At 36.5% G+C, this 27974-nt stretch overlaps 2 protein-coding genes across 6 annotated transcripts; both read left to right on the forward strand.

Moving 5' to 3' along the window:
- The first annotated feature begins 613 nt into the window (after window positions 1-613).
- Window positions 614-16868, forward strand: rspry1 (ring finger and SPRY domain containing 1). 4 transcript variants are annotated; one of them, XM_016230800.1, is made up of 16 exons: window positions 614-914; window positions 2339-2850; window positions 5025-5077; window positions 8746-8858; window positions 10409-10535; window positions 10926-10984; window positions 11236-11302; window positions 11387-11518; window positions 11669-11718; window positions 12790-12855; window positions 13899-14042; window positions 14177-14288; window positions 14418-14520; window positions 14607-14759; window positions 14906-15010; window positions 15634-16868. In XM_016230800.1, exons 2-16 carry the CDS (start codon window positions 2489-2491, stop codon window positions 15728-15730), a joined length of 1743 nt encoding a protein of 580 aa, XP_016086286.1. In that variant the 5' UTR covers window positions 614-914; window positions 2339-2488; the 3' UTR covers window positions 15731-16868. The 4 variants fall into 4 exon arrangements, with proteins under 4 accessions (XP_016086286.1, XP_016086290.1, XP_016086288.1 ...); XM_016230802.1 differs by lacking the exon at window positions 614-914 and adding an exon at window positions 1438-1512; XM_016230803.1 differs by lacking the exon at window positions 614-914 and adding an exon at window positions 1450-1522.
- Window positions 16869-17255: 387 nt separating this feature from the next.
- On the forward strand, window positions 17256-27893 carry LOC107549641 (nuclear receptor coactivator 5). Of its 2 annotated transcripts, XM_016230806.1 has the most exons (10): window positions 17256-17491; window positions 17721-17792; window positions 17959-18042; window positions 18208-18281; window positions 18374-18506; window positions 22472-22671; window positions 24268-24543; window positions 26595-26768; window positions 26933-27355; window positions 27487-27893. In XM_016230806.1, exons 2-10 carry the CDS (start codon window positions 17731-17733, stop codon window positions 27516-27518), a joined length of 1458 nt encoding a protein of 485 aa, XP_016086292.1. In that variant the 5' UTR covers window positions 17256-17491; window positions 17721-17730; the 3' UTR covers window positions 27519-27893. The 2 variants fall into 2 exon arrangements, with proteins under 2 accessions (XP_016086292.1, XP_016086291.1); XM_016230805.1 differs by lacking the exons at window positions 17256-17491; window positions 17721-17792; window positions 17959-18042; window positions 18208-18281; window positions 18374-18506 and adding exons at window positions 19516-19584; window positions 19751-19834; window positions 20001-20074; window positions 20167-20299.
- The last annotated feature ends 81 nt before the right edge of the window (window positions 27894-27974 follow it).

A 27974-nucleotide genomic window follows, 5' to 3' on the forward strand; every position in this document is an offset into this window, starting at 1 on the left:
TTTTTTCAGGGTTGGAGCTGAACTCTGCAGGACTGTTGCTCTCTAGGACCGAACTTGCCTACCCCTGGTTTAGGTATATGTAAGGTGGGAGGAGTTAGATCTGGATCCAACCACGCCCCCTGGATCTTGTGTTCTGCAGTGAGGACCATCTCGATCTTTCGGGCATGAGTGAGCCGAGAGAATCGAAAAACGTTCATTTAGTTAATTTAATAGCATAATTGATTATTAACATATCAACGTGGTATTAATGCGTAGTATTTTGTCAAAATATGAAAAAAAAACATTTTCAGCGAAGTGATGCGATTGTTATATTTGTAAATAATATAATAGTTATATTATATTTAGTTCCTAAAATACTTTATTTTTATGAGCTGATGTTTACAACAAACTGAACATGGACGCAACAAATTCGTCTACAGCAGACTTCATTATTAATTAAACAAAATGTGAAAACGTGAAAAATAGTAATATGTGCATACAGTGCCACGAGGTATGATACGGATTTCGGACCGCGTGATGACGCAATTACGTTCTGACGTAAAGGAACAGCTGAATCATTAGTTGAATCGGTTCTTTGAAACGAATTGTTCAAAAGAACCGTTTCGCGGAAATGAGTCGAACTTCCCATTACTAACACCACACAGAGCTTTCATTGATCTCCAGCTATCTCACACTGATTCCAGTCAGTCGTTATGGTTTCACTTCTCAGCCAACCGTTTACTTTCATAGTCAAACACCGGCTGGATCTGCTTGTGTGTGGATCGTTAAAATGTTGATTACTGAAGTGATTGTGTGTGAGAGTACGAATCATATCGCTGAGAAGTAAAGCACACACACACACTTCCCGTGTAGTCTTTGTGTTCGGCCTACGGATCAGTGCTGGTGCATTTACCGAAAATCCTCCGCTTTACCGGGTGAGTAAATACTTGTCCACAATTTTGTTATATCCACAATATTTAATGATAAAAGACGTGTTAGTGTATGTGCCACGTTAAAGAGGTTTTAAACTGACGTTTTGTTCATCTGTTTGGAGGTGTGGCTAGTTATATGGTTGCTAATTTCTGATATTATAAAAGAGGCTGTGTTTCAAGACATAGTGAGCTACCTTTTAAGACAACATTACCGGAATTATATAAACATCAACAGTCTTTTGGGCATAGGTCCATTCCGCGTTTCAAATATCAACAATTTGTATAGGGAGACGTTAGACAAAATGACAGCCTGAGTCACTATCCACTTTCATTATATGAGCATTCTTAAATTGAAAGTACGCGGTGGCTGACGCTGTCTGTCTCCAACCATCTACCTAACATCTACTTTTTTGTTTAATTAAAAAAATTGTTTTAAAGTTTTAAATCTTAGTGACAAGACTTTTAATTTACAGATGAACTAGCCTTTTAAATGCTGCCTACGTAGGCAGCTAACTATGGGTTGAGACGCAACCATAGAGACTCAAGTTTATTGACGCTAATTTACTGAAATGACAGCGTGCTGTTTATAAGCTTTCAGCGGGTTCGTAAAGGTCAATGATTGTGTTAAACGTAAACTAGTCAGTGTTCATTCATGTGTGAGTGGGTTATTGTGTTTTAAATAGGGTTTTTGCAAAGTTGTTTGGTTTGCTAGCTGTTAGTTAGCCACTGCTAACACCGACAACTACTGTATCGCAGTATCCTATCGCAATGATATTTGTATAGTTTATGTACATTTAAATACGTACTGCCTGTTGTTTTTATATAGTTATTGTACGTCAATATTAACAATTTTTTTTATTTAGGTGAATATCACATTTTTTCAGGTTAGGTTTTAGAAAATTAACTGGTTTCCTGTAAACCACGGTTACTGTAGTTAAACCATGGTAACAACAAATTAACCATGGTTTGGCTACACTATCTATAGTTTAACCATGGTATTTGTAGTAAAATTGTGGTTATACAGATGGTAACCAATAAGCCAAAAAAAAAAAACCTTGGTTAATGTTACTCCACTTTTACTACAAAAAACCTTGGTTAATTTTCTTAAGGCCGTGCTGTACTGACTACTTAGGAACTGTATGCCTTAAAGCAAAACACTGTTCAGGAGACAAGACCTGGATAGTATAGTAACATAAGAAATACGCCTTTAAATCAATAATATTAATTAATAGCACTAATATATTACATATGTTGTTATTAGAGCATATAATTCGAGATCAGTGACTAATATCACTGCTTAAGTGTCTTACTTTAACAAGCTACATGCAAGAATTTATTAGTATAGCATTTTATTTACAATTTGCATGTTTGCATTGTCGTGTTTTCTGTCCACACTGAAAATGCTTTAATGCGTAATGTTTTTTTAGGAGTGAAAACCTCCCAGGCTGTAGGATGCGTGTTGACTGCACCATCAGCTTTGCTCGTCTGTGTCTGGCTGCTGGTGGCCTGCAGTAGCGCAATGACCGACACGTCTACCCGACCCGTACCAAGACACCCTTTAAAGTCCTTCCAATGATATGATAGTAGCCACCTGGATTGCATTCTGTGCCAGCAGGAGCCTCGTGCGGGTTCTACGACTCACCGTAGAACAGCTGCAGTCAGTGCAGTTTTGGCCCAGCCTCTCGTCCGGCAGAGCCATGGGGAACAGCTGCGTGTGCAGAGAGGACAGTGACGTGGAGGAGGGATCAGCCCCTCGCAGGCAGCTCAGGCGAGTGGATAACTCTGTGTCTGATCCCCCAGAGGCCAGAGGCAGCCGGCCCAGGGACCCGGTTCGACCGCCCCGGCGAGGTCGAGGACCGCACGAGCCACGTCGGAAAAAACAAAACGTGGACGGTTTGGTACTGGACACGCTGGCTGTCATCAGGACTCTTGTTGACAAGTGAGTGAACATTTAATGAGGAGGATCTGCAGAGATTTGTGATTTGTGTAGGAATTAATCATGCACGTCATATCAATTTCAGTTCCCCGTTTACTCGTGCGTCAGCAATAACATCTCTCCATCTTTGGCTAAAAGCATTGGCTTGCTATTGAACATCCATTTGCATTGTGTTTTTTTTCCAGTATTGTTGTCTACCACAGTGATGACACACCATCTGCAAGAGCTTTTACTTTTAAATTAAAGCAGCTTTAAATGTGCAGAGCTTATGGAGAAGCCTGGCAGAGCTCTCTAATGAGCATGCCATTATTTATTAATTCATTCATTCGCACAGCACCACATTTAATCTTAATGTATTGCCCAAGACAGCAGCTTGAGATAACAGAGAGCTTCATGTTTCTTTTAACATCCAGTCACTCTTCCTCTTTGTCACATGTTCTTACACCTTCCCACACAGCCGGCCTACTGCTATCTAATGATGGATGTTCACTTTGGATGAAAAGTTGTTCTGTGTGTACTAGGGATGCACCGATATGAAAATTTTGGCCGATACCGATAACCGATTATTCTTTATTTTTGAAAGCCGATAACCGATATGTTGGCCGATAAATCTATATCCAAATTGTTATATACTTTTTGAGAGCCTGATTACAAAAAAGGTCTCATCATTAAAAGCCACATCCCAAACACTTCAACATAAGCAGCCTAGTTTGAACGGTGTACGTTTAAAAAATATTTTTACTCTCCTGCAGTATTGCCTAGATATTTTAATAGTTTATAGTCATCCCTGAAAAGAATCTTAGATTATGCAGCTTTACAGGAAAAGGAAATATTCTGTTCTTGTTTTGTTTCCAAAGAAAAATACCTAAAGGGCACAACGGGGAGTCTCAGCTTTTCTTTTCTTTTCTTTTCTTTTTCTTTTTTTCAGCTGGAATATATTTTTGTTGCTCAACCACATCCTTTGACAGCTGTTTTTTATTCAACAGAAATCCTGGTTTTGATCACACACACACACACACACACACCTACAGCTTTGTCCTTGATTGTGTTAATGTGTTAGGGCAGTGATTCTCAACTAGAGGTTTGGGGCCCAAGGGGGAAACAGGATGACCTAAAGTGATTTGATCGTATTATAAAATAAATTCTAAAACCTCTGAAATCTGACCTCTTCCCCCCATAACTTGTTTTGTTAAAAGGTTTAGTCTCAATTTATATTAGGTGGCCTTACCTACTGTGTACTTACATTTAAATTAATAATTTGATACAGTGTGCTTATTGTGTACACTAAGTACATAATTCTTACTTTTTAGGCCACCTAAAATAGTGGAACCAAAGATTTTATTGAAAGATTCAATCTCATTGAAGCACAAAGTAATTAATAGTGACTAATTTAATATCAACACCCAATTTCTGTTAATAAAGTTTGAAGGCAAGCAATATTGTCATAATTGCTATACTACTAGAGCAAATATTTTAGTCAGTATGGGGGGGCCTTTGAGTCAAAAAGGTTGAGAACCTTGTATTAGGGGGGCCTCTTATGTACAGAACAGAAAATCAGTGTATTTCTAACTAGAACATATCCCTGTGTGACCATTAGACAACAACCACAGAGCAGTCAGACACTCATGGCTGGGGGCATTAGACCTCTCTCAGACACTCTCTTTCTCTTTTTCGACCACCCTCATAGCTATCTTTTCCTTGGCCCCGTCTGCTGTTTGAAAACATCACCCCTAGTACCCACCAACCACTGATTTATGACTGACAAATGAACCACACCGGCATCACACTGCAGATTAGAGGCAAATTTATTTTCCCCGCTTAAATGTCTCTGGTGGTGTTTTGATCGGGCCTAGCTCCCTCTAGGAGCACCTCAAGGAATTTTGCTATCGCTGCTTAGAATTACTGTTGCAGACCCAGCCTGCAAAATGGATGCATACACCCTAAAGCCAAAACAGCCCCAGCAGCAGTGGCGGCGGCAGTCTCCCCTCCAATAGCAATCCGTCATGTGTCACGCAATCACCCATTATACCATTAGGCTTTCATAACTGAAGTCTGTAGCAGCCAAGGACTAAATAAGATGCTTACACCCTGGGTATGAGGCACACAGGCAAACATTTTCTATTAGGTTGCTCTACTTTTTGCCATTAACTTTTGTATTTGGTCTTTTTGTGTTACAGTGACCAAGAGCCACCGTACTCCATGATCACACTTCATGAGATGGCAGAGACAGGTGAGTGAAAGACACTTAAAATGCTGCAGCATTTCCATAAGGGGTTCAAATCTGCCATTGCGCTATATACCAATATAAGAGAGTTCTAATTCTCTTGTCTTCCATGTGTTCCATTGTTCACATGTGGGTCGTGGGACTCACAAACATTCAAATGCTGGCATTCTGATTGGAAGGAGTAAAGTTTATACACATTCAGATGCATATGTGACCCTGGACCACAAAACCAGTCTTAAGTGTTAATTTTTCGAAATTGAGATTTATACATCATCTGAAAGCTGAATAAATAAGCTTTCCATTGATGTATGGTTTGTTAGGATACAACTATTTGAATATCAGGAATCTGAGGGTGCAAAACAATCTAAATATTGAGAAAATCACCTTTAAAGTTGTCCAAATGAAGTTCTTAGCAATGCATATTACTAATCAAAAATTAAGTTTAGATGTATTTACAGTATGAAATTTACAAAATATCTTCATGGAACATGATCTTTACTTAATATCCTAATAATTTTTGGCATAAAAGAAAAATCGATAATTTTGACCCATAAAATGTATTTTTGGCTATTGCTACAAATACACATGTGCAACTTAAGACTGGTTTTGTGGTGCAGGGTCACATATATACTTACCCAGGTCACGTCTTTTATGGCTTATATGTGATTATTTGTATGGATAATGGGATTACCAAACCACAAAGGCTGTGTTTTGATTTAATAAATACAGTGGGGAAAAAAAGTATTTAGTCAGCCACCAATTGTGCAAGTTCTCCCACTTAAAAAGATGAGAGAGGCCTGTAATTTTCATCATAGGTATACCTCAACTATGAGAGACAAAATGAGAAAAAAAATCCAGAAAATCACATTGTAGGATTTTTAAAGAATTTATTTACAAATTATGGTGGAAAATAAGTATTTGGTCAATAACAAAATTTCATCTCAATACTTTGTTATAATATACCCTTTGTTGGCAATGACAGAGGTCAAACGTTTTCTGTAAGTCTTCACAAGGTTGTCACACACTGCGTGTTTCGGAGTGAAGTGCGCCGTTGTGTTCTTTAACATGCAAGCTACTGCTTGGTTTGCAGTAAATTCTGCACCACACAAACTCATCTATGCATCTGCTGGCTCACTCATAACATTAATTTGAGAATGCAATATGGGGCAACCATCATCCCAAACTTGTTATGAGAAGCACTTATATACCGGCTGTTGTCAACAAAAGAGAAGCTTAAGTAGGCTACTCTCTGCGGTTTTCTGCTAAAATAAACACTTGATGGTTTTAACGTTTGAAAATTAACTTAGAGACAGCCACAAATATTAGTATTGTAAAGAATGCTAACTGTAAAATAAATTTATTATTGCTTCTTTTTCTTATATACTATGTTATTTTACAGTGAAATATTACAACTAGTATATCTTATCTTATTTTGTTTAGTATTTGTATTTAATATGAAAATAATATTTTTACTAATTATAATAACCAATTTTTTTTATAGTCATATTGAAATATAATGTCAGCATTTTTGTGCAAATTCGTGCATCCCTACAAACAAGAACAGCAAACCTGAAGTTAAAATATATATATATATATATTTTTTTTTTTTCTTTTGTATTGCATTTTAAATTGCAGTCACAATTTGTATCATAAAAATGGTAATTTAAGTAGGCTACTCCCTGCGGTTTTCTGCTAAAATAAACACTTGATGGTTTTAACGTTTGAAAATTAAGAACTTAGAGACAGCCACAAATATTAGTATTGTAAAGAATGCTAACTGTAAAATAAATGTATTATTGCTTCTTTTTCTTATATACTATGTTATTTTACAGTGAAATATTACAACTAGTATATCTTATCTTATTTTGTTTAGTATTTGTATTTAATATGAAAATAATATTTTTACTAATTATAATAACCAATTTTTTTTATAGTCATATTGAAATATAATGTCAGCATTTTTGTGCAAATTCGTGCATCCCTACAAACAAGAACAGCAAACCTGAAGTTAAAATATATATATATATATATTTTTTTTTTTTCTTTTGTATTGCATTTTAAATTGCAGTCACAATTTGTATCATAAAAATGGTAATTTAATTTTTTTTCTCAAATGGTGCAGCTGTACCACCTCCTGAGGGGATTGGATTGCTATTCATCTTATGCTTGGTCTTTTCATGATTGGGAGCTATCCAGTGTATGAAGTCTAAAAACCCCCTAAAATGACTGCAGAGAATTATATGTTAGAATTCCCATTCATCTCAATGCTTGAAATCTCAGATGCTTGAAACTAACTGACTTGGATGTTGGCATTTTTGCTTCGTATAAATGAGCCATATAGATTTGTTTTGAATGGATCACCTGAGTCGTAAATATGACCTAAATAATCTGGAACCACAGGAGAATGACAACACTGATGGCACGACGAGAATGTGTGCAGTCACAACAAGCTCTTCAGCTTTATTACTTTCTCCTTGCTCCAGGCGTGTACATGAGCTGTGACGTTAAATGGTGTCTACTTAATCTACTCAAATATAAAGCAGAGAACATTCATTGTTGAGTTTTATTTAGTCAGAATGAGTAGCTACTTTTGAATGTCTGTCAGTGGAGAAACAATGTAGTTATTATCCAAAGTGAACAAGCCAAACCTTGACTCTCTAGTTCCAGGCTTGTTTTTTCCATCAGGGGAACAAGTGCAGCTTGTTGTGACCCCCTGGCTACTGATTAAGTTATTAGGATGTTAATCTAACAGTGGAAGCTGTGGAAGCTCTGTGGGTATTAGTGACGGCTGCTTTTGAAGTTTGGCTTGTGCCCTGCGCTGCCATTTTCATGCCGTCACTCCGTTCTGTGGCAGTGACTGAAGTGAGTGGGTTGTGGCTCAGCTGAAGCTTTAAAGTCCCTCAGAGCCTCAAGACTGCAGGAACAAACACTGTGTATGATAGTGTGTAAAAGCTACACTGCTTTTGCTAGTTTACAAGGGCAGTGCTCTGCTGTTTGTTTACATGCCCTTTTTGCGTACAAATTTACTTTATATCTTTTTAAATTACTCATGGATGTTACCTGCAGCGAATCCGATGTAATGTTGAGGTCTGTATATGGACCGGAGTCACCTAACTTTAATCGGGTCAAAATTTAGCAAGGTCATGTGCAGGTCGCCAGCCTGCCTCTCTTCTTGTACCATTGCCAAAGCCTCTGTTACTGTTGATTTTATTTATACGTTCATCTGTTGCTCCGAGCTGAGCCTGCATGTTGTGGTTTGAGACTCTGTGGCGTCAGGTGGCTGCTAAGAGCTTCATGCAGGAGTAAACAGGTGGAAACTACTCTGGGCTTCAAAATTGAGATCAAAACCCCCTGAAGAGCATATGAGTTTAGTAAATCATGTTTGTGTCAATTTATGTGCATTTTTGAGTGTTTTCTGTCAAATAAATGTGTGATTTTTAGCAATTTAGTTTTCTAATTTGCTCATTGTTATCATCATATATAATATTTACTTTTTTATAGACCATCTGCTCTTGAGATGTTGGCATTAGCCATTGGAAGAACCCATATTGTTTAACCAGTACTTTTCAATGTTGTTTGAATGCGTTGTCATAATAATGACTCTGTATTTCCTACTGTCCCGTAGACTGAACTTATGTTTGTTCTTCCCCCATCTTCTTTTTCTCACACTGTAGATGATGGCTGGTTGGAAGTGGTGCAGTCTTTAATTAGGGTAATTCCTCTAGATGACCCACTAGGACCGGCCGTAATAACCCTCTTACTGGATGAATGCCCTTTGCCAACCAAAGTGAGTTCACATACATTACCACACAACATTGACTACCAAATTATTTTTCCACCTCTGCTTTTGCTAATGGACAGTAATGCAGCTGTAATTTTGCTAGCACATTGAAAATGGGACCACAACATTTCCCCGGTATTTGAATTTATGCTGCTTTTGAGTGATATCCCGCTCTTTCTTTAATTGATTTCAGCATACATTTAATTTTTTTTGCACTAAAACAGTTCTTTTTTTCATTTTACGTTGATAACAAGAAAAAAACGGTTTGTAATTTCTGTTTAAAGTTTATGATTGCAGACATCATCATGCTTTACTGAGCATTAAGATTCAAGATTAAGGTTTTATGATGTTATGCAACTGTTTTTGTACTGATGCAAGATTTATTGTTCATTTGTTCTGTCCTCTTTTGGTTGTAAATGTGTGATTTTTAGCAATTTAGTTTTCTAATTTGCTCATTGTTATCATATATAATATTTACTTTTTTATAGACCATCTGCTCTTGAGATGTTGGCATTAGCCATTGGAAGAACCCATATTGTTTAACCAGTACTTTTCAATGTTGTTTGAATGCGTTGTCATAATAATGACTCTGTATTTCCTACTGTCCCGTAGACTGAACTTATGTTTGTTCTTCCCCCATCTTCTTTTTCTCACACTGTAGATGATGGCTGGTTGGAAGTGGTGCAGTCTTTAATTAGGGTAATTCCTCTAGATGACCCACTAGGACCGGCCGTAATAACCCTCTTACTGGATGAATGCCCTTTGCCAACCAAAGTGAGTTCACATACATTACCACACAACATTGACTACCAAATTATTTTTCCACCTCTGCTTTTGCTAATGGACAGTAATGCAGCTGTAATTTTGCTAGCACATTGAAAATGGGACCACAACATTTCCCCGGTATTTGAATTTATGCTGCTTTTGAGTGATATCCCGCTCTTTCTTTAATTGATTTCAGCAAACGTTTCATTTTTTTTGCACTAAAACAGTTCTTTTTTTCATTTTACGTTGATAACAAGAAAAAAACGGTTTGTAATTTCTGTTTAAAGTTTATGATTGCAGACATCATCATGCTTTACTGAGCATTAAGATTCAAGATTAAGGTTTTATGATGTTATGCAACTGTTTTTGTACTGATGCAAGATTTATTGTTCATTTGTTCTGTCCTCTTTTGGTTTGGGTCCATCACATTCCAAATATAGAAAAATTATATGAAGTATGTTTGTTTTGTAAAGTATTTAATTCACTAAATTATCTATGAAGTAACTATATTGTTACCTTAAAATACACTAAAGCTTAAAGTTATTAAGATTTTTTTATACTTAAATTATTTTATTCAGTAAGGATACAATAAATGACAGTAACAAAAATATATATTAAGTATGAGTAAAAGTATATTATTGCTTCTGACTCTGTTGGCGTTTTGAGGAAGAAAGTGCAGCTAATACTAAGGTGAAAGAGCATTTGTTCTGTGTCTGTTAGTTTCCGGTTGAGTGCATTATTTTCTGACCCATTCAAAATTTCAGTCATTGATGAAGAGTTTGTATTGTCAGGATGCTCTGCAGAAGTTGTCAGACATGTTGAATCTGAGTGCTGCTGTGGCGCGTCAGGATGCCCTCATCCCAGCCAAACACCGTAACACCACAGCAGTTCTGGGCTGTCTGGCTGAGAAACTGGCTGGTAAGGGACATGCACACACACACGCAATGCTGCAAGGCTTACAGCATAATACAGCTTGCAGCATTATATTTTAGGATTTTTTCAAATCAATCTGAGATCTATTGCATCTTATTTTACATCATATTTGCGCTAGCCTGTTCCTCCAAATCTAAAGAGCTGAGTTTGCAGTCTGTGAAGGCCTGTCATGCCTGAGCATGCTGCAGGCTCCCTCAGAGGCCTGTGATTTGACAGCTCTGCTGAGGCTGCTGCACACAAACACACACACACGCACATTGTCCAGTTCTCTCAGTTTGAAGATACGTGCTTCTGTTTTTAAGGTCAAAGACATTGCCCAAAGGCATAATTTGGTTAATACTGGAGTACTTCATCTTTTTACCCATCTGTCTACAGGTCCAGCGAGCATTGCGCTTCTCAGCCCTGGAACTCTGGAGTATTTACTTGAGAGTTTGGTAAGAATGTTGAGTGGTTTTATTAAACATACTGACTAACTGGGTAGTTCTTAAAGGGGTCACATAATGGAAAACAGGATTTTTCTTCCTCTTTTGAAGTGATAGTTCAAATTGCTACATAGATATACTCTAACATTCATAATTCAAAGCTTCCTCCCCAGTATACTTAGAATCTTTATGGAAACTAAGCTAAGAGCAATTGCATTAAAGCTGGTATTATAGCCATTAAAGTGGTCTTGTTGCTCTTCTAGAGTTCTGAGGCCCATCCCACTGTTATGCTGTTTGCTCTCATCGCTTTAGAGAAGTTCTCTCAAACCAGTAAGTCTAACTGATTTCAGCTCAAAATGTTCAATCAGGAGCTTCTCAGAAAGGTACTTTAATGAGAGCCTGTCTTTATCTCAGGTGAGAACAAGTTAACAGTGTCGGAATCATGTATCAGTGACCGTCTGTCTGTTCTGGAGTGCTGGGCAGATCATCCAGACTACCTGAAGCGTCAAGTGGGCTTCTGTGCCCAGTGGAGTCTTGATAACCTCTGTGAGTATCTTTCACTGCATTGGTGCACATGTTATTAATGTTTAGCCCAACTGTTTGTATTTTGTGATGATTGTCAATTTAAGTCAAATAATAAGCTTGTACGTTGTGTCTCACTGATAATTTTATCTTTGGTCACCTTTTGGCCTGTAGTTATTAAAGAGGGGCGCAAGTTTACCTATGAGAAGGTCAACTTAAGCAACATCAAACATCATATTTGCGCTAGCCTGTTCCTCCAAATCTAAAGAGCTGAGTTTGCAGTCTGTGAAGGCCTGTCATGCCTGAGCATGCTGCAGGCTCCCTCAGAGGCCTGTGATTTGACAGCTCTGCTGAGGCTGCTGCACAAACACACACACACGCACATTGTCCAGTTCTCTCAGTTTGAAGATACGTGCTTCTGTTTTTAAGGTCAAAGACATTGCCCAAAGGAATAATTTGGTTAATACTGGAGTACTTCATCTTTTTACCCATCTGTCTACAGGTCCAGCGAGCATTGCGCTTCTCAGCCCTGGAACTCTGGAGTATTTACTTGAGAGTTTGGTAAGAATGTTGAGTGGTTTTATTAAACATACTGACTAACTGGGTAGTTCTTAAAGGGGTCACATAATGGAAAACAGGATTTTTCTTCCTCTTTTGAAGTGATAGTTCAAATTGCTACATAGATATACTCTAACATTCATAATTCAAAGCTTCCTCCCCAGTATACTTAGAATCTTTATGGAAACTAAGCTAAGAGCAATTGCATTAAAGCTGGTATTATAGCCATTAAAGTGGTCTTGTTGCTCTTCTAGAGTTCTGAGGCCCATCCCACTGTTATGCTGTTTGCTCTCATCGCTTTAGAGAAGTTCTCTCAAACCAGTAAGTCTAACTGATTTCAGCTCAAAATGTTCAATCAGGAGCTTCTCAGAAAGGTACTTTAATGAGAGCCTGTCTTTATCTCAGGTGAGAACAAGTTAACAGTGTCGGAATCATGTATCAGTGACCGTCTGTCTGTTCTGGAGTGCTGGGCAGATCATCCAGACTACCTGAAGCGTCAAGTGGGCTTCTGTGCCCAGTGGAGTCTTGATAACCTCTGTGAGTATCTTTCACTGCATTGGTGCACATGTTATTAATGTTTAGCCCAACTGTTTGTATTTTGTGATGATTGTCAATTTAAGTCAAATAATAAGCTTGTACGTTGTGTCTCACTGATAATTTTATCTTTGGTCACCTTTTGGCCTGTAGTTATTAAAGAGGGGCGCAAGTTTACCTATGAGAAGGTCAACTTAAGCAACATCAACGCCATGCTGAACAGTAATGATGTCAGCGAATATCTCAAGATCTCTCCTACTGGACTGGAGGTGAGAGGCAAAGCATTATTGTAACTCTGGGTAAAATTCAGCAAAATGGATTTCGATAATGTAAGACGTGTTCAACAGAACTGAACTACACTCTGATTGGTAGATAGAAGACATTTATTTAAAGCTCTTTCAAAATGCGAATAAGGAAATAAATGAAAACCTGTGCGGAATGCTGTAGAGATATGAAAGATGACTGTTCCGATTCTGTGGAAATCTACAGTATTCTGTGTAGGCATACTGATAAGGAACAGGTCTGTTTTTTTCTGTTTTAATTTTTCTGGACTCCTTTTTAATGGTTAAATTAAATGTTATTAATCAAAAAGCATGTCTAATGAATTAAAATCATGAAATGTAAACAATTTAACATCAATTTATTAAAAGTTTAACAAAAATTACATGTTTAGGGCCCTATGAAATGTTTTATTTTTTCCAACCTTATGTTTTATTGTTACAAATTCTGTGTTTTAACATGTCTAATTATTTGAAAGCATAAAAACAAGTTTCATTTATTCTTACAATAGCCTTATGATTTTTTTCCCTCAGAAATTCTGTGTTGTGTATTTTAAATTTTTTAAGGCATAAAACAGTCATTTAATTTATCTTTGAATTAATGAAAATTAAAACAAATTAAATGTTTTTGGAAAATAAAGGGGATTTAATATTACAATTAAAACATTGAAGAAATATTTATGATTATTCCTTAAAAATAAGGTTTTAATAATTTTAGTAGTAGTAGTAGCCTGTTATGTACATTCTACTGAACAATAGTAATATATTTCTGCCGCAATGTCTTCAAGTTAAACCAAACGTTTATTTTGACGGGTTACCGTGAATACCTTCTGCACTCTATAAGCAAAACATATTTTCATACTTCTGTGAATGGTTCACATACAACTCATGAAGTTCTAAGCATGCCTTAACATTTTTACCTATTGTGGAAGAATAGCTGATTGTAACGATCACAAACAAACATATTGTGAGATTAATGTATCCCTCAATCTTACAAAGTGATGTCTAACGTGATCTGTCTTTTTCCTCATTAGGCACGGTGTGATGCATCATCATTTGAGAGCGTCCGTTGTACGTTCTGTGTGGATTCGGGGGTTTGGTACTATGAAGTCACGGTCATCACCTCTGGTGTCATGCAAATTGGCTGGGCAACCAAGGACAGCAAGTTTCTTAACCATGTGTGTTTCTGGTTATGTTTAGTTAATTATGCTTTCTTTTATTTTAGTTTTATGTTCTTATATTTACATGACGTGTACAGTGTTTATATGAATCAACTTGAATTTTAGTAGTGAGAACATGTTTGTTTGTACAGGAGGGTTATGGGATTGGAGATGATGAGTACTCGTGTGCGTATGATGGCTGCAGGCAGCTGATCTGGTACAACGCTCGCAGTAAACCTCACTCCCATCCCTGCTGGAAAGAAGGTTTGTGCAGAGCATCCTGTTTAGCACCCAAGTTCCTCAATGATTTGATGAGTTCCTATTTAGTGAATTTAATCATTTTAGGGAAAACTTTAGCAAAGTTTTCTAATAAGTGTTCACTGGGCTTTCTAGGTGATGCCATAGGCTTCCTGCTGGACCTCAGTAAGAAGCAGATGATTTTCTATCTAAACGGACACCAGCTGCCTCCTGAGAAGCAGGTGTTCTCTTCTGCCACGTAAGCAAAGCTCATGTCCTACACCGTAAAGCAAATGCAAAAAAGTGTTCATGGAGCTTTTTAAAACTTGCTGTACCTTGTCTTAGGTCTGGCTTCTTCGCTGCAGCCAGTTTTATGTCCTACCAACAGTGTGAGTTCAACTTTGGAGCCAAGCCCTTCCGCCATCCCCCCTCCATCAAATTCAACACATTTAATGAGTTTGCCTCGCTTGCATCAGACGAGAAAATCATTCTGCCCAGGTTTGCACTGTTTATTAGGTTTCTGTACACAGGGCAAAGTATCAGTGACTGTTATGTGGATGTGAGTAATGCATTAGTTATCCTAAAGTAAGTGACTCATACCATTCATGCACATGAAATTGTTCTTTCTCTGTCTCTTATTTCAGACACAGGCGCCTGGCTTTGCTCAAGCAGGTTAGCATCAGAGATAACTGCTGCACCCTCTGTTGTGACCAGATGGCAGACACTGAACTGCGACCCTGTTTGCACAGGTACAAAGTTCAACATAGAGAGTCTGTGTTTACAACACTGGGTTTATAGGTAAAGGGATGTGATGGAGTCTCAAGAAAGCAGGATTGATGTGCTTGATTGAATTGGAGTACATAACAACTGTTGCTTTGAGAGTTAAGACATTTAAAACATATTTGACATTTTGAATACTATATTTAACCCTTATGTGTTTAGCAAAAATGTGCAAAGTAAGATAATAAAACATAAGAATTTCATTGCAGTGTGTTATAAATTAATCTAATAGTCACATGATATTTATTGTTATTGCCTTTCACAGTGCCAATCATTGTTCATTAACTGTGACATAAGAAGCCTATAAAGTGCAACAGATGTGTTCCGGAAGTAAAAATCCTATTTTATTTTCTTTAGCGGAATTGATTTTGGTTAATGATGTACTGTATAAATCTTTAACAAAGACTTTTTAAATCCCTGTTGGAAAAATCTAAAAATAAAAGAAGTGAGCATGTGCAATGATATAATGGTACTGTGCATCCCTAATAATATGTCTCTCCATGGGGCATTTAAACCTATTGTTGATTACGGTTACATCATCTCTTTGTGCTGAACAATTTAGTCATCTTCTGCTTCTCTGTCATGTCTTCAGTGGGATTTGCATGGAGTGTGCCTTACAGCTGGAAACGTGCCCACTGTGTCGCCAAGACATCCAGACACGAGTCAGACTCATTTCCCATGTGTCCTGACATCAGCCCACCAACCCTAGATGTGGACTATCCCCTTCAAGCTTCCATCCTGTCCAGTCCCCACTGTCTGAGAGATCAACCTGACCAATCAAATCATGATGCTGTCTCAGGATTGGACGCGGCAGCGTGGACCTCTGACGGATGGAGTAGACCCTCCTTACAACTGGAGGGAAGAAGAGAGAGAAAGTAGAGAAAGAGAGAGAAAACTACACTGTTGCACTCCAAGGATGCCCCAATCCGAGGGCTGTTGAAGAAACCAGGAGGTTTAACGGCTTCTGGGAATTTGTAATCTGTATTTCCAGGAACAGATAAAATATGGAACAAATGCATCTATTACATACTGATCTGTCTTTGAGTCTCTCCCCTCAAGCTCTGGTCTGCTGTGTGTCTCTGTTCAGATGTGTTAAATGTATATGTGACTTCTCTCTTTTTTTATTTTTTTATTCCAAGTTAAAGTCTCAGCAGGAAACGGCAGCAGTGTCTTAACCACTTTGTTTCCTCTAAATGTTCATGTCTGCCTCAGAAAACCCATTATTCCGCTCCCTCAGACTTGATTGTACTTGAATCTGTTCTGGGTTGATTGCCCCACATTCTAAATATGATTGCAAAACGTCTTGATAAATCAAGACACTGTGATTTAAAAAAAAAAATTTTTTTAAACAGTATTTTTATTGATGTATGATGCAAAGTCCATTTAGAAATGAACAAAGCCAAATTATGTTAGGTAAAATGACAAAATTGAGTGAGAATTGATTCTATCAGAGTAAAAGGCGGTTTGGGGAAATGTCATGTGTTTTCTGCCCTGGTTAATGCACATATCAGTGTCCTAATGCTGCTGACGCTAAATGTGAACTTTCTGAAGTAGTTACAGAGACTAAAATCTCCAACGCTCCCAAAGATAAGAGACTATGATTAAATTAAGAATCTTTCATTTTCTGAATTGTGATGTTTGTAATAAATGTCTGTTTTATGTGTTGCACAGGCTTTATCTTTAACATTATTTACTCCTTTCAGCTGTGATTTGCATGAATTCCAAAATCCAAATGCGCCCAAGAGCTAAATGGAAACTAGTGATATGTTGAGAGTTGTGTTTTTGACTGAACAATGCCTCATAGCCCCTAGCATGCTCACATAACAACTTGAGACTACAGTCTTCACATAATTTAACCTAATTACCTTATTTTTACAGTCTTGAAGTTATGACGACTTTTTTATACATCCTTGTGAGACTTTAAAGCCACAACTGTGAGATAAAGTTACAGAATATAAAACTACAGTTGTGTCATATAGATCTTGTAATTGAAGCTTAATATCACAATTGTGACTTTCTGGTTCACAAAAAGAATGAAGGTTATTGTAAACACTCAAAATAAGCTTTTTTCCCCCATTCTGAGGCAGATACGAATGGGTAACAATAACAAAAACACAAGTCGCATAGTCATATATATATGTATATGTATGGGTGGGTAGAGAACATCATTGGTGTCGTCGTTTGTCTTCCTGTCCGTTAGGAGGCTCCACACGCTTCCTCAAATAATACACACTTGTTCTTCGAAAGGAAGTCGGATCGAGTGTGTTGGAAGTCTTTTGCAGGAGTCCTTTAGCAGTAACTCGAATTAATCACTATTATCCATAATTTTTAAAATCTATAAATAGTCTTAGTATGTACTGACCTAGTCAGAGATGAAATAACGTATCAGCAAATTCATCGATTTATCGCGATTCATAGAGCAGCAGGACTAAAACTGAATATCTACGCAGGTAAGATGGTCTTCGCATCAGATTTAGTGTTTTCATAACAATAATTTGACAAATGTCGCAAATATTAAACGCTGTTTTAACAATAGACCTTAGTTTAAAAAAAAAATAATAATAGTTGAGTAACGTTACATGCAGGATTTTCTAGGCAACCAAAGCTTAATTGCCTTGTGTCCTGCGATATTGTAATGTAAGATATTTTAAATAATGTTTGTTACGCCGTTCATTTAGAAAAAAATAAAATGTCGTCGTGGTCGAAGAAAGCTGGGGCCAGACGACCACCACCAAAACACAGTGGAGGAAGGTATGTGAGACATCTGTATAGTGGCTGCTGTGAGCTACTGCATAAATATGTTCAGAATTAATATGACCGATTTCAAGCTAGGCAACTCACTAGATTTAAACCCACAACCTACGTTTTATATTTCTGGTGTTATGTTGGTCATAATCATGTAATTTGCTCCATGCAGTGTCTCGAAACCTCCCAGACCATTTCGAAGAACACCATATCCAATGAGGGAGGACAGAAAAGATGATCATCCAGAATCTGACAGGCACGTTGAATATGACAGAAGAAAAAAAATGATATTTTTGTAGTTGACCGTGCAGTACTACTGATCTTTTCCTGGCTTTAAGTCTTTATTTTTCTCATATCTGTTTCTCTCTTCTTCTTTTAAAATCTAAACACCTTTTCCTACCAATCTTCCTTCAATTTTCAGCTTTGAGAGCTTAGAGGAAGGGATTGATTTCTCTGGCACTGCAGACTATGAGCATTCACCGCATCAGTCAACTGGTATGATTTTTCATGTAATAAACAACGTGGTTTCTCACTGCTGCTGTTGTGACCATTATGAAAACTTTTTCATGTAAATGTGTTTGTAACAGCTGTTTCACCTGAAGAATATGAGGCAACAGTTCAACGCAATGCCATATACGAGAGGTTCTTCCAGCAGCTGCATGGAGATGGTGCTAGACAGCCTGCAGACTGTGTCGTCTTGTCGGTGAACAACCAGAATGTGTGAGTATACTCTGCAGGTAGCAGTCAAATTCTGTCGCAGTAAATGTTTTTATTGTGTGAAACTTGCTTTCTGTTTTAAACTATTTTCCAGAGTTTGCACTTACTGAAAATATGGGACTTGTTTACCTACATTTTGTGCAATGCTGTTTTAAAAAAAAAAAATTTTTTCTCTGTTGTGTGAATGTGCTTCGTTATTGTTAAATGTTAGGCTGATGGGATTCATCAGGGTTAAGATCTGGAATCCGTATGTATCCAGAATCATCCTTGATGGTTAACAAAAACAAAATTCTGGTGGATATTTTATTATTATAAATCATCCTAAAACTTAAAATGTGCCTTCAAGTAAAAGAACAACAACAAACGTACAGTATTTTAAATGTTCAGAATTTGCAAAAATGTGTCCACTATTAAACAAAAGTCTCCGGAATTGCTCTTATTCTTTACATTTGGCTATCCGTCTCTTTATAACCTTTATAAATTAGTAATTTAAATTAACTGATATTGCCATTTTACACTGCTAATCCAAAAACAACAAAAACACTGAACATGATACATCCATCAATGACTGTTAAAATGAATCTCAAAATGTTGAATTTAATAAAAAAAACAATATAATTTTTTTTTTTTACATATTACAGAAGTCAATATGTATGTTGTGTAAATTATATTTATCCAACAAATCAACTGCAAATGTTTACGCCCATATGTTGCATTCAACATGGTGGTCTTTAGAGACCTGCCTCCAATGATCTAAAGTTTAATTTGAAACATTTTCATTTAACTTTTATAATCTAAGTTTTCTATTCCACATATCTAAAAAAGAGAGATAATGTCGCAAATATTAAACGCTGTTTTAACAATAGACCTTAGTTTAAAAAAAAAAAAATAATAGTTGAGTAACGTTACATGCAGGATTTTCTAGGCAACCAAAGCTTAATTGCCTTGTGTCCTGCGATATTGTAATGTAAGATATTTTAAATAATGTTTGTTACGCCGTTCATTTAGAAAAAAATAAAATGTCGTCGTGGTCGAAGAAAGCTGGGGCCAGACGACCACCACCAAAACACAGTGGAGGAAGGTATGTGAGACATCTGTATAGTGGCTGCTGTGAGCTACTGCATAAATATGTTCAGAATTAATATGACCGATTTCAAGCTAGGCAACTCACTAGATTTAAACCCACAACCTACGTTTTATATTTCTGGTGTTATGTTGGTCATAATCATGTAATTTGCTCCATGCAGTGTCTCGAAACCTCCCAGACCATTTCGAAGAACACCATATCCAATGAGGGAGGACAGAAAAGATGATCATCCAGAATCTGACAGGCACGTTGAATATGACAGAAGAAAAAAAAAAGATATTTTTGTAGTTGACCGTGCAGTACTACTGATCTTTTCCTGGCTTTAAGTCTTTATTTTTCTCATATCTGTTTCTCTCTTCTTCTTTTAAAATCTAAACACCTTTTCCTACCAATCTTCCTTCAATTTTCAGCTTTGAGAGCTTAGAGGAAGGGATTGATTACTCTGGCACTGCAGACTATGAGCATTCACCGCATCAGTCAACTGGTATGATTTTTCATGTAATAAACAACGTGGTTTCTCACTGCTGCTGTTGTGACCATTATGAAAACTTTTTCATGTAAATGTGTTTGTAACAGCTGTTTCACCTGAAGAATATGAGGCAACAGTTCAACGCAATGCCATATACGAGAGGTTCTTCCAGCAGCTGCATGGAGATGGTGCTAGACAGCCTGCAGACTGTGTCGTCTTGTCGGTGAACAACCAGAATGTGTGAGTATACTCTGCAGGTAGCAGTCAAATTCTGTCGCAGTAAATGTTTTTATTGTGTGAAACTTGCTTTCTGTTTTAAACTATTTTCCAGAGTTTGCACTTACTGAAAATATGGGACTTGTTTACCTACATTTTGTGCAATGCTGTTTTAAAAAAAAAAAATTTTTTCTCTGTTGTGTGAATGTGCTTCGTTATTGTTAAATGTTAGGCTGATGGGATTCATCAGGGTTAAGATCTGGAATCCGTATGTATCCAGAATCATCCTTGATGGTTAACAAAAACAAAATTCTGGTGGATATTTTATTATTATAAATCATCCTAAAACTTAAAATGTGCCTTCAAGTAAAAGAACAACAACAACAAACTTCCTGTATTCTAAATGTTCACTACTATTTAACAAAAGTCTGTGGAATGCTCTTATTCTTTACATTTCACTGTCAGTTTAAAAATTTTTTTTTTTTTTATAAATTAATAATTTTAATTCATTTATATTACTATTTTACATTGCGAATCCAAAAGCACTAAACATGATACATCAATCAGTAACTGTTAAAATTAATCTTTGAATGTAACATTTTGGCTAACTCTAGATGTTGTCTCCAAAAGAAGTTTATAAAAAAATAGTGCAAATCTAGAAAAAAAGTCAATATGTATGTTGTGTAAATTATATTTATCCAACAAATCAACTGCAAATGTTTACGCCCATATGTTGCATTCAACATGGTGGTCTTTAGAGACCTGCCTCCAATGATCTAAAGTTTAATTTGAAACATTTTCATTTAACTTTTATAATCTAAGTTTTCTATTCCACATATCTAAAAAAGAGAGATAATAAAAAGACGTGTAAAATGTTACTCTAAATGTTGAATACACATTTTCAAAATTAGTTCGGTCTCAAAGAGTAAAAGAGTGTTTTTTTAATTTATTTGAATTGGGTACATTTTCACTCTCCAACAAAAACGTTCACTGAAAGAATACATATGTCCAGAAATCATCATATTTAAAAAAAACTGAAATCACTTTAATCACATTCCTTGTTTATTTAGCCAAATAGCTTCTTTAAGAAGTGGTGATATTCAAAATGTCCAGTAATCTAAGCCATATTTCTAAACGAAACAAAAACACAATCTATGAAAACATGAAAAACACAAACAATGCTATTATCAAAAAGTGAATGCAACTTTGAAATTGAACGCTTCTAAACATCCTTGACTGGAAACACATACCTCTGTTTTTATTAATACACAATGAATATGACACAAACAAAACAGACTGTCCCATTTTTGCCATCCAATAATAGATCTTGGCTTAAATGTGTTTGATAGAAGTGTTTCACATTTTATTAAGATCCATTTTACAATGTTTTAATTTACAAAGTTTTTGGTAAAACATTAATATATATATATATATTTTATAGTGTCTGTTCACTATTAAAATTGTGTAAAGTTATGCTATTAATATTAAACTGTAACTTTTTGCATCATGTTTAAGCTTAATATTTATCACTTTTTATGTCCTTCAAAGCCTGACGACTCGCACCACAAGCATTTATTTGGCTAAAACAAATTAAACAACTTAATTTTCAACTATTTTCTAATATGTAATACACTTTTAAAATGCTATTTATGTTGGTTTATTGATTTGTGTGGCACATTAAAACGTTACCCTTTCATTGCTGCATATATTAACGGGGCCACACCCAAGACCCTCATCTCCTGCCCTGAAGCATGGTGCTCAATAACCAGATCTCTTCTTCTTCTTTCAAAGGGATTACCCCAAATCGATAGGCCAGTGTTTGCAGGAACGTGGCCTCTCTTTATAGTGTCTGTTCACTATTAAAATGGTGTAAAGTTATGCTATTAATATTAAACTGTAACTTTTTGCATCATGTTTAAGCTTAATATTTATCACTTTTTATGTCCTTCAAAGCCTGACGACTCGCACCACAAGCATTTATTTGGCTAAAACAAATGAAACAACTTAATTTTCAACTATTTTCTAATATGTAATACACTTTTAAAATGCTATTTATGTTGGTTTATTGATTTGTGTGGCACATTAAAACGTTACCCTTTCATTGCTGCATATATTAACGGGGCCACACCCAAGACCCTCATCTCCTGCCCTGAAGCATGGTGCTCAATAACCAGATCTCTTCTTCTTCTTTCAAAGGGATTACCCCAAATCGATAGGCCAGTGTTTGCAGGAACGTGGCCTCTCGGTGGAAATGCTTTACCTGCAGGTGGAATCAGGCCTGACGCGGGCCCTCCAAGATGTCCGCTCCGACGGTTCCCCCTTATGTATTCTCGTCGAGCAGACTAATGTAACACTCTCCTCGTGCACAGTAATCATATTTTCAGAGTCCCTCAAAAGTAAGTTCCGACTCCCACAATCGATCTCCCAATAAAACCAGTTTAAATTTACTTCAAACAACAGTAAAATAACCTTAAACAACCTTGACTTGGTGGTGGGCATTTTTTACACTCTTTGCCTTATAATGAACAACAAAACAATAACCAGTATTCTGTGATTACACTAAAAGACATACATTTATGTATTCTGAAAATGCGCTTTCTAAACATTCAAAAACGTTCAGAACAGTCTAAAAAGAGAATTCATTTATTTATATTAACTGAAAAAAATATCAGTGTTATCTCAACGTAGGACTTTGCAAAGAGAATGACTTTGCTAAATCTTGTGGCAGTAAAAAGCTACGCTGGACTAGACAAAAAACATACAAGCTTTGTTTGTGTAGAAACATACTTTGTCATGAAATGGTAATGAAAAGCTTTTTCTGGAATTTATTTACCAACATTTACAAAAAAAAGGAAAGAAAAAAATCTTTTTTTTATTCTTATTTTTTAGATGTGTAAGCACATCTCAGTTTCACAAGTTTCCCAAATCTCAAAATTGACATACCTCCAAATTAAACCGTATAATAGCTTGTAATTTTGCAACACATTTTTTTCCCCATAAAAATAAGTGAGTGGTCAGAATAAATTAGGTGTACTTTCTTTACAAAAAAATGACATTATTATAATAGATTTGAGTACAAATGTTTTACCAATCTACATATTTAAAAATGTTTGCACCGATACAGCCAAGCAAAAATCTCTGTTGTAGTGCTTGACACAAAATCCAAAAGCAAAAACAAACAAACAAAAAACATCTAAAAGATGGTGGGGTTGACCCTCAGCATAACATTAAAATAGATGAAATGCCCTCAAACAACAGACATGCTTTCATTTACTTATTTTTTTAGTTTTTTAAAATCATTATTTTAATTAATGCCCACCATTTAATTAAAAAAAACATTGTTAATATTAAAATAGTTTAATATAACTACTCAAGCTTTTATTCCTATAAAACGTCACCTTGCTGGTAAGTTTTAATTTTTTTTAAAGCTGGAATACACTTTTTACACATTTTATAACACAAGGCGTCAAATAATAGTTTCAGTTAACACAGAAAAACTGAACACACACTAAATGACTGAGTGTCACACACTACCAGACTTTCACGTCTCAAAAAACAAACAAGCAAAACAAACTTAAGCAAGAAAATAAGTCCTTTTTAAACATGATTAATTGAACTGTTACATTTTCTGAATGTAGTCATTTGCTATTACGCAATGTCATACATCAAAACTGAATTCATAAAAATACATATGAGTTATCTCATGCACAATGCCTTCCTCATATTAAAAACCTTTAAAAGCAATCTTATATTAACTTCTACTCTGCTAAATGTCCCTTCTCCCAACATTCAAGTGTGCTCATGAATGTGTCCTTTGAGTGCATACTGAATTTTAATGTGGTAATTGGGTTAAGCAGTGGTTGCCAGACTGCAGCGTGTTGCTGATGAGGTAGAACTCTTGTGCGCACTGCTTAGACTGCAGCAGCTCACACTGAGCACCATATGCAAGCCCCTTCCCTCCTCTGGCTGACCCTTCCTCTGCCTCTTCACAGTTCATCGAAATATGCCCAAAGAACAGGCCTTGGAGTTTGTGTTGGTGGAGTTCAGGCGCTTGAGCGGTTCGCAGCGGGTGCTGGACCCCACGGAGGCTGCGGCACGGGCGGCTGAGCTGACGGAGGACTATCTGGTGCGCAGCAAGCTGGAGCGGCACACTGTTCCCTCTGCCACCCGCCACCTGCTCTTTCTCCTGGCCGAAGGTTTGCACCTGTACCCAGAGGAGCTCAACACACTGACAGAGTATCTTCAAAACCGCCAAGACCATCTGCAAGGTGAACATGCTTCTGTGTCCTGGCCTAGTTACATTCATATTGTGTTATAAGTGTGTCTTAATTCTCAGCATTATTATACATTTTAATATGTGATATAATTACATATGACCTCAATATGTGATAATTACTTGTGACCTCAAGTTAGATGCATTTATGATTGGTAAAATGCAATCAGTGCACATTGTACATTGATCGATTTACTTTGTTTATTTATTATCAAATCTGTTAATTATACATATTACATATTCAGTTATTTGAATATGTAAACACACACACATGTATATGTATATATATAAAATTACTATACACTAGTCAAAAGTTTTTAAACGGTAAGATTTTGTATGTTTTTTAAAGAATTCTCTTCTGCTCACCAAGCCTGCATTTATTTGATCCAAAATACATTATACATTTTATATTTTAAAATGTAATTAAATTGGCTTGAAAAAGCCAATTTACTGATATTCTATTTAAGCTGCTGCTTCTTCTTAGACTAAAATTTTAAACGCTACTCCTTCTAGAGCTTTCAAGCTAGAACCACCAAACTCAGCTCAGCTCTTCAGACTGTTCTGACTTGGGTTGCTATATCTTTTCAGACTGATCGGATTTACAGTTTTCTTAAAACGGAAGATTAAAAATCATAAAAATCCAATAGATTTACATTGACAGAATGTTCAAATGAGCCAAGACTATTCAAACTCCAGCTGTCAAAAATTTCAATCTAAACACACTGAAGCCCATTAGGCTCAATCAAACTTCTCTTCTATGTACTATTTCTAACCAATTTAAACTAATTTAAGCTTCCACTCTATCTAATATTTCTAATCTATCTAGCTGGTTGGCTAGATGTTTTTGGTTTTAAAGTGGTTTTGGCACCATTTTAGCTGGTCAAGATGGGAGACCTGCTAAAAGACCAACCAAGTTTAAAACCGCTACTATCAGCTTAAACCAGCTAAGACTAGACAACTAGCCTAGGCTGGTTTTAAGTTGGTTTTTGACTGGTTCAGCTGTTTTTAGCTGGCCTTTTGCTAAATCAGCTGGTTTTAGCTGATTTTAACTGGTCTCTAGCTGTTTTTATTGAATCAGATAGTTTTACCTTGTTTTTAGCTGGATTTTTTTCATTTACAATGTTAAATAATGTTAAAAACATACTAGCAGCATGCTAATCATGCTAGAAACATGCTAACAATGTTAGCAACATGCTAGTCATGCTAGAAACATGCTAATAACGAGCTAATCATGCTAGCAACATGATAATCGTGCTAGAAACATGTTAGTAACATGCTAATCATGCTAGAAACATGCTAATAAAATGTTAATTATGTTAAAAACATGCTAGTCAGGCTAGAAACATGCTAGTAACATGCTAATCATGTTAGCCACATTCTAGTCATGCTAGAAACATGTTAATAACTTGCTAATCATGGTAGCAACATGTTAGTAACATGCTAATTGTGCTAACAACATGCTAATCATGCTAAAAATATGTTAGCAACATGTTAGTCATGCTAGAAACACCCTAGCAACCACCCCAGGTACCCTAGTAATTTGCTTTATACCTATGCGTTTTTCTGATAGACTGTAATGCCTGGAAAACATTCCAGCTTTAATCTTTAAAACTATTTAAAATTTTAAACTACTTCAAACTGAAAACCTGCAGACTGCAAGCTTTTAAAACTTTTTAAAACTTTCTGGCTAGGCTTTTTCAAGCCAACTTAAAGTTTGTCTACAAACTTTTCAATCTCGTTTATTCCTATGATTTCAAAGCTGAATTTTTAGCATCATTACTCCAGTCACATGGGCCTTCAGAAATCATTCTAATATTCTGATTTGCTGCTCACAAAACATTTATTACTATTATTATGTTAAAAAAAAATTTATATAATGACTCCAAGCCTTTGAATGGTATATAATGTAACTTACTTTGTATTGATATATAATAAGCATATAGAATTAAAATGTAAGTTATATTTTAAATTATACAGATTTTATAATATATTTCTAAACATTATAACATTATATTTTTACTATCACTCTGTTCCTTTCCTCTCCAGTAACTTCCGCAGAGGTGGGCAGTAATGTTGCTCCTGTAATAAACAGCCTGCCTCCAGGGTTAGGAAAACCCCCACCACTTCTGCCTGCTGGAGCTGGACCACCACCAAGAGAGCAGGCAAACCCACCCTCAGGGTCTGGAGATACACCCCCAGGCCATCACAGGGGGTTGCAAGGTTTTTTTGGGGGGCACAGGATAAAATACAAAAAATATATATACATATGTATAAACTTGGAGTATCAATTTTTTACTTTAAGAAAAAATTATTTAATAATTCATTTTTAACCTGTTTATGATGCTCATTAATAAATTTAAATGCAGTATTCCCTGTGTTTCCAGGCTCATATCCCAAGACGAAACCACCTCCTTTGCTTTCAATGCAAAATCTAAAGCCACCTTCCCACAGATCAGCTGCCCCCCATAGTCTTTTACCCTCTCGGGCCTCTTCAGTCTCACACAGTTCTTCATTTAGTCCCCCATCTAGAGGGCCAGCAGCCCCTCATAGTCTTGACAAGCCACAACCTCTTCTAGGCCTAGCACCTACACATGGGCCATCCTCCACCCGTGCCCCTCTTCTTGACCATGCCCCTCTGCTTGAAACACCTCTTGGTTTCCCGTCGTCTAGAGGACTGTTGCAGCATCCGGGGTCTCATTCATCACGCGGGCCACCATTGATGTGTGGCCCACCGCCGCAGAATGGACCCCAGGGTCCTAGAGCACCACCACCTTCACTCAGGAGCCTTCATATGGGAGCCCCAACAGGTCAGCATCTTCTCATGAAGTTCTTGTTATGATGGCTATTTAGAGAACTATTGGAATGGAAGGATCTGTCACTAATTGATTTATTTATTTTTTTGGTTCTTGTTGAACCTTTTTTTTTTGTCCATGTTCAGGTCCTCGCCCACCACGACGCCTGCTCCCTTGATTCTCTCAGGACACCTGATTAAATCATAGGCCAGTATTGCCACGTGGGACAGTTGTTAACATTCTGGACTTAGGCTTCTGTGTTTTCTTTCAGGATCCTATGAGATGTTTAAAGATGTACTGGTATGGAAAAAAGCCTCAGTTGTGTTCTCTTTATTTCCACAGGTGTAAGCTAATTTTTAGAATAAATGTGAAAATTTTCAGTGGCATAAATCTGTGAGAGATGTCTTTAAAAATCACTGTTCTCCATACAACGATTGAATATATTCCAAATACAGTTTTTGGTGTGAGGCAATAATATGAGACTATTCTGAATTTTGGTAGATTGTTGAAGGTTCTTGATCTCCAGGAGCCAGAGATTTTTATTTTTTATAATAATAATAATAAAAAAAAGATAAATAAAGTGCATAATGTTTTGAAATGCAGTTCACTTATTAAAAATTCCCTCTCTTTTTTA

Source organism: Sinocyclocheilus grahami, unplaced genomic scaffold (assembly GCF_001515645.1).
Source record: "Sinocyclocheilus grahami isolate Dianchi unplaced genomic scaffold, SAMN03320097.WGS_v1.1 scaffold377.1, whole genome shotgun sequence".
Taxonomy (NCBI): domain Eukaryota; kingdom Metazoa; phylum Chordata; class Actinopteri; order Cypriniformes; family Cyprinidae; genus Sinocyclocheilus; species Sinocyclocheilus grahami.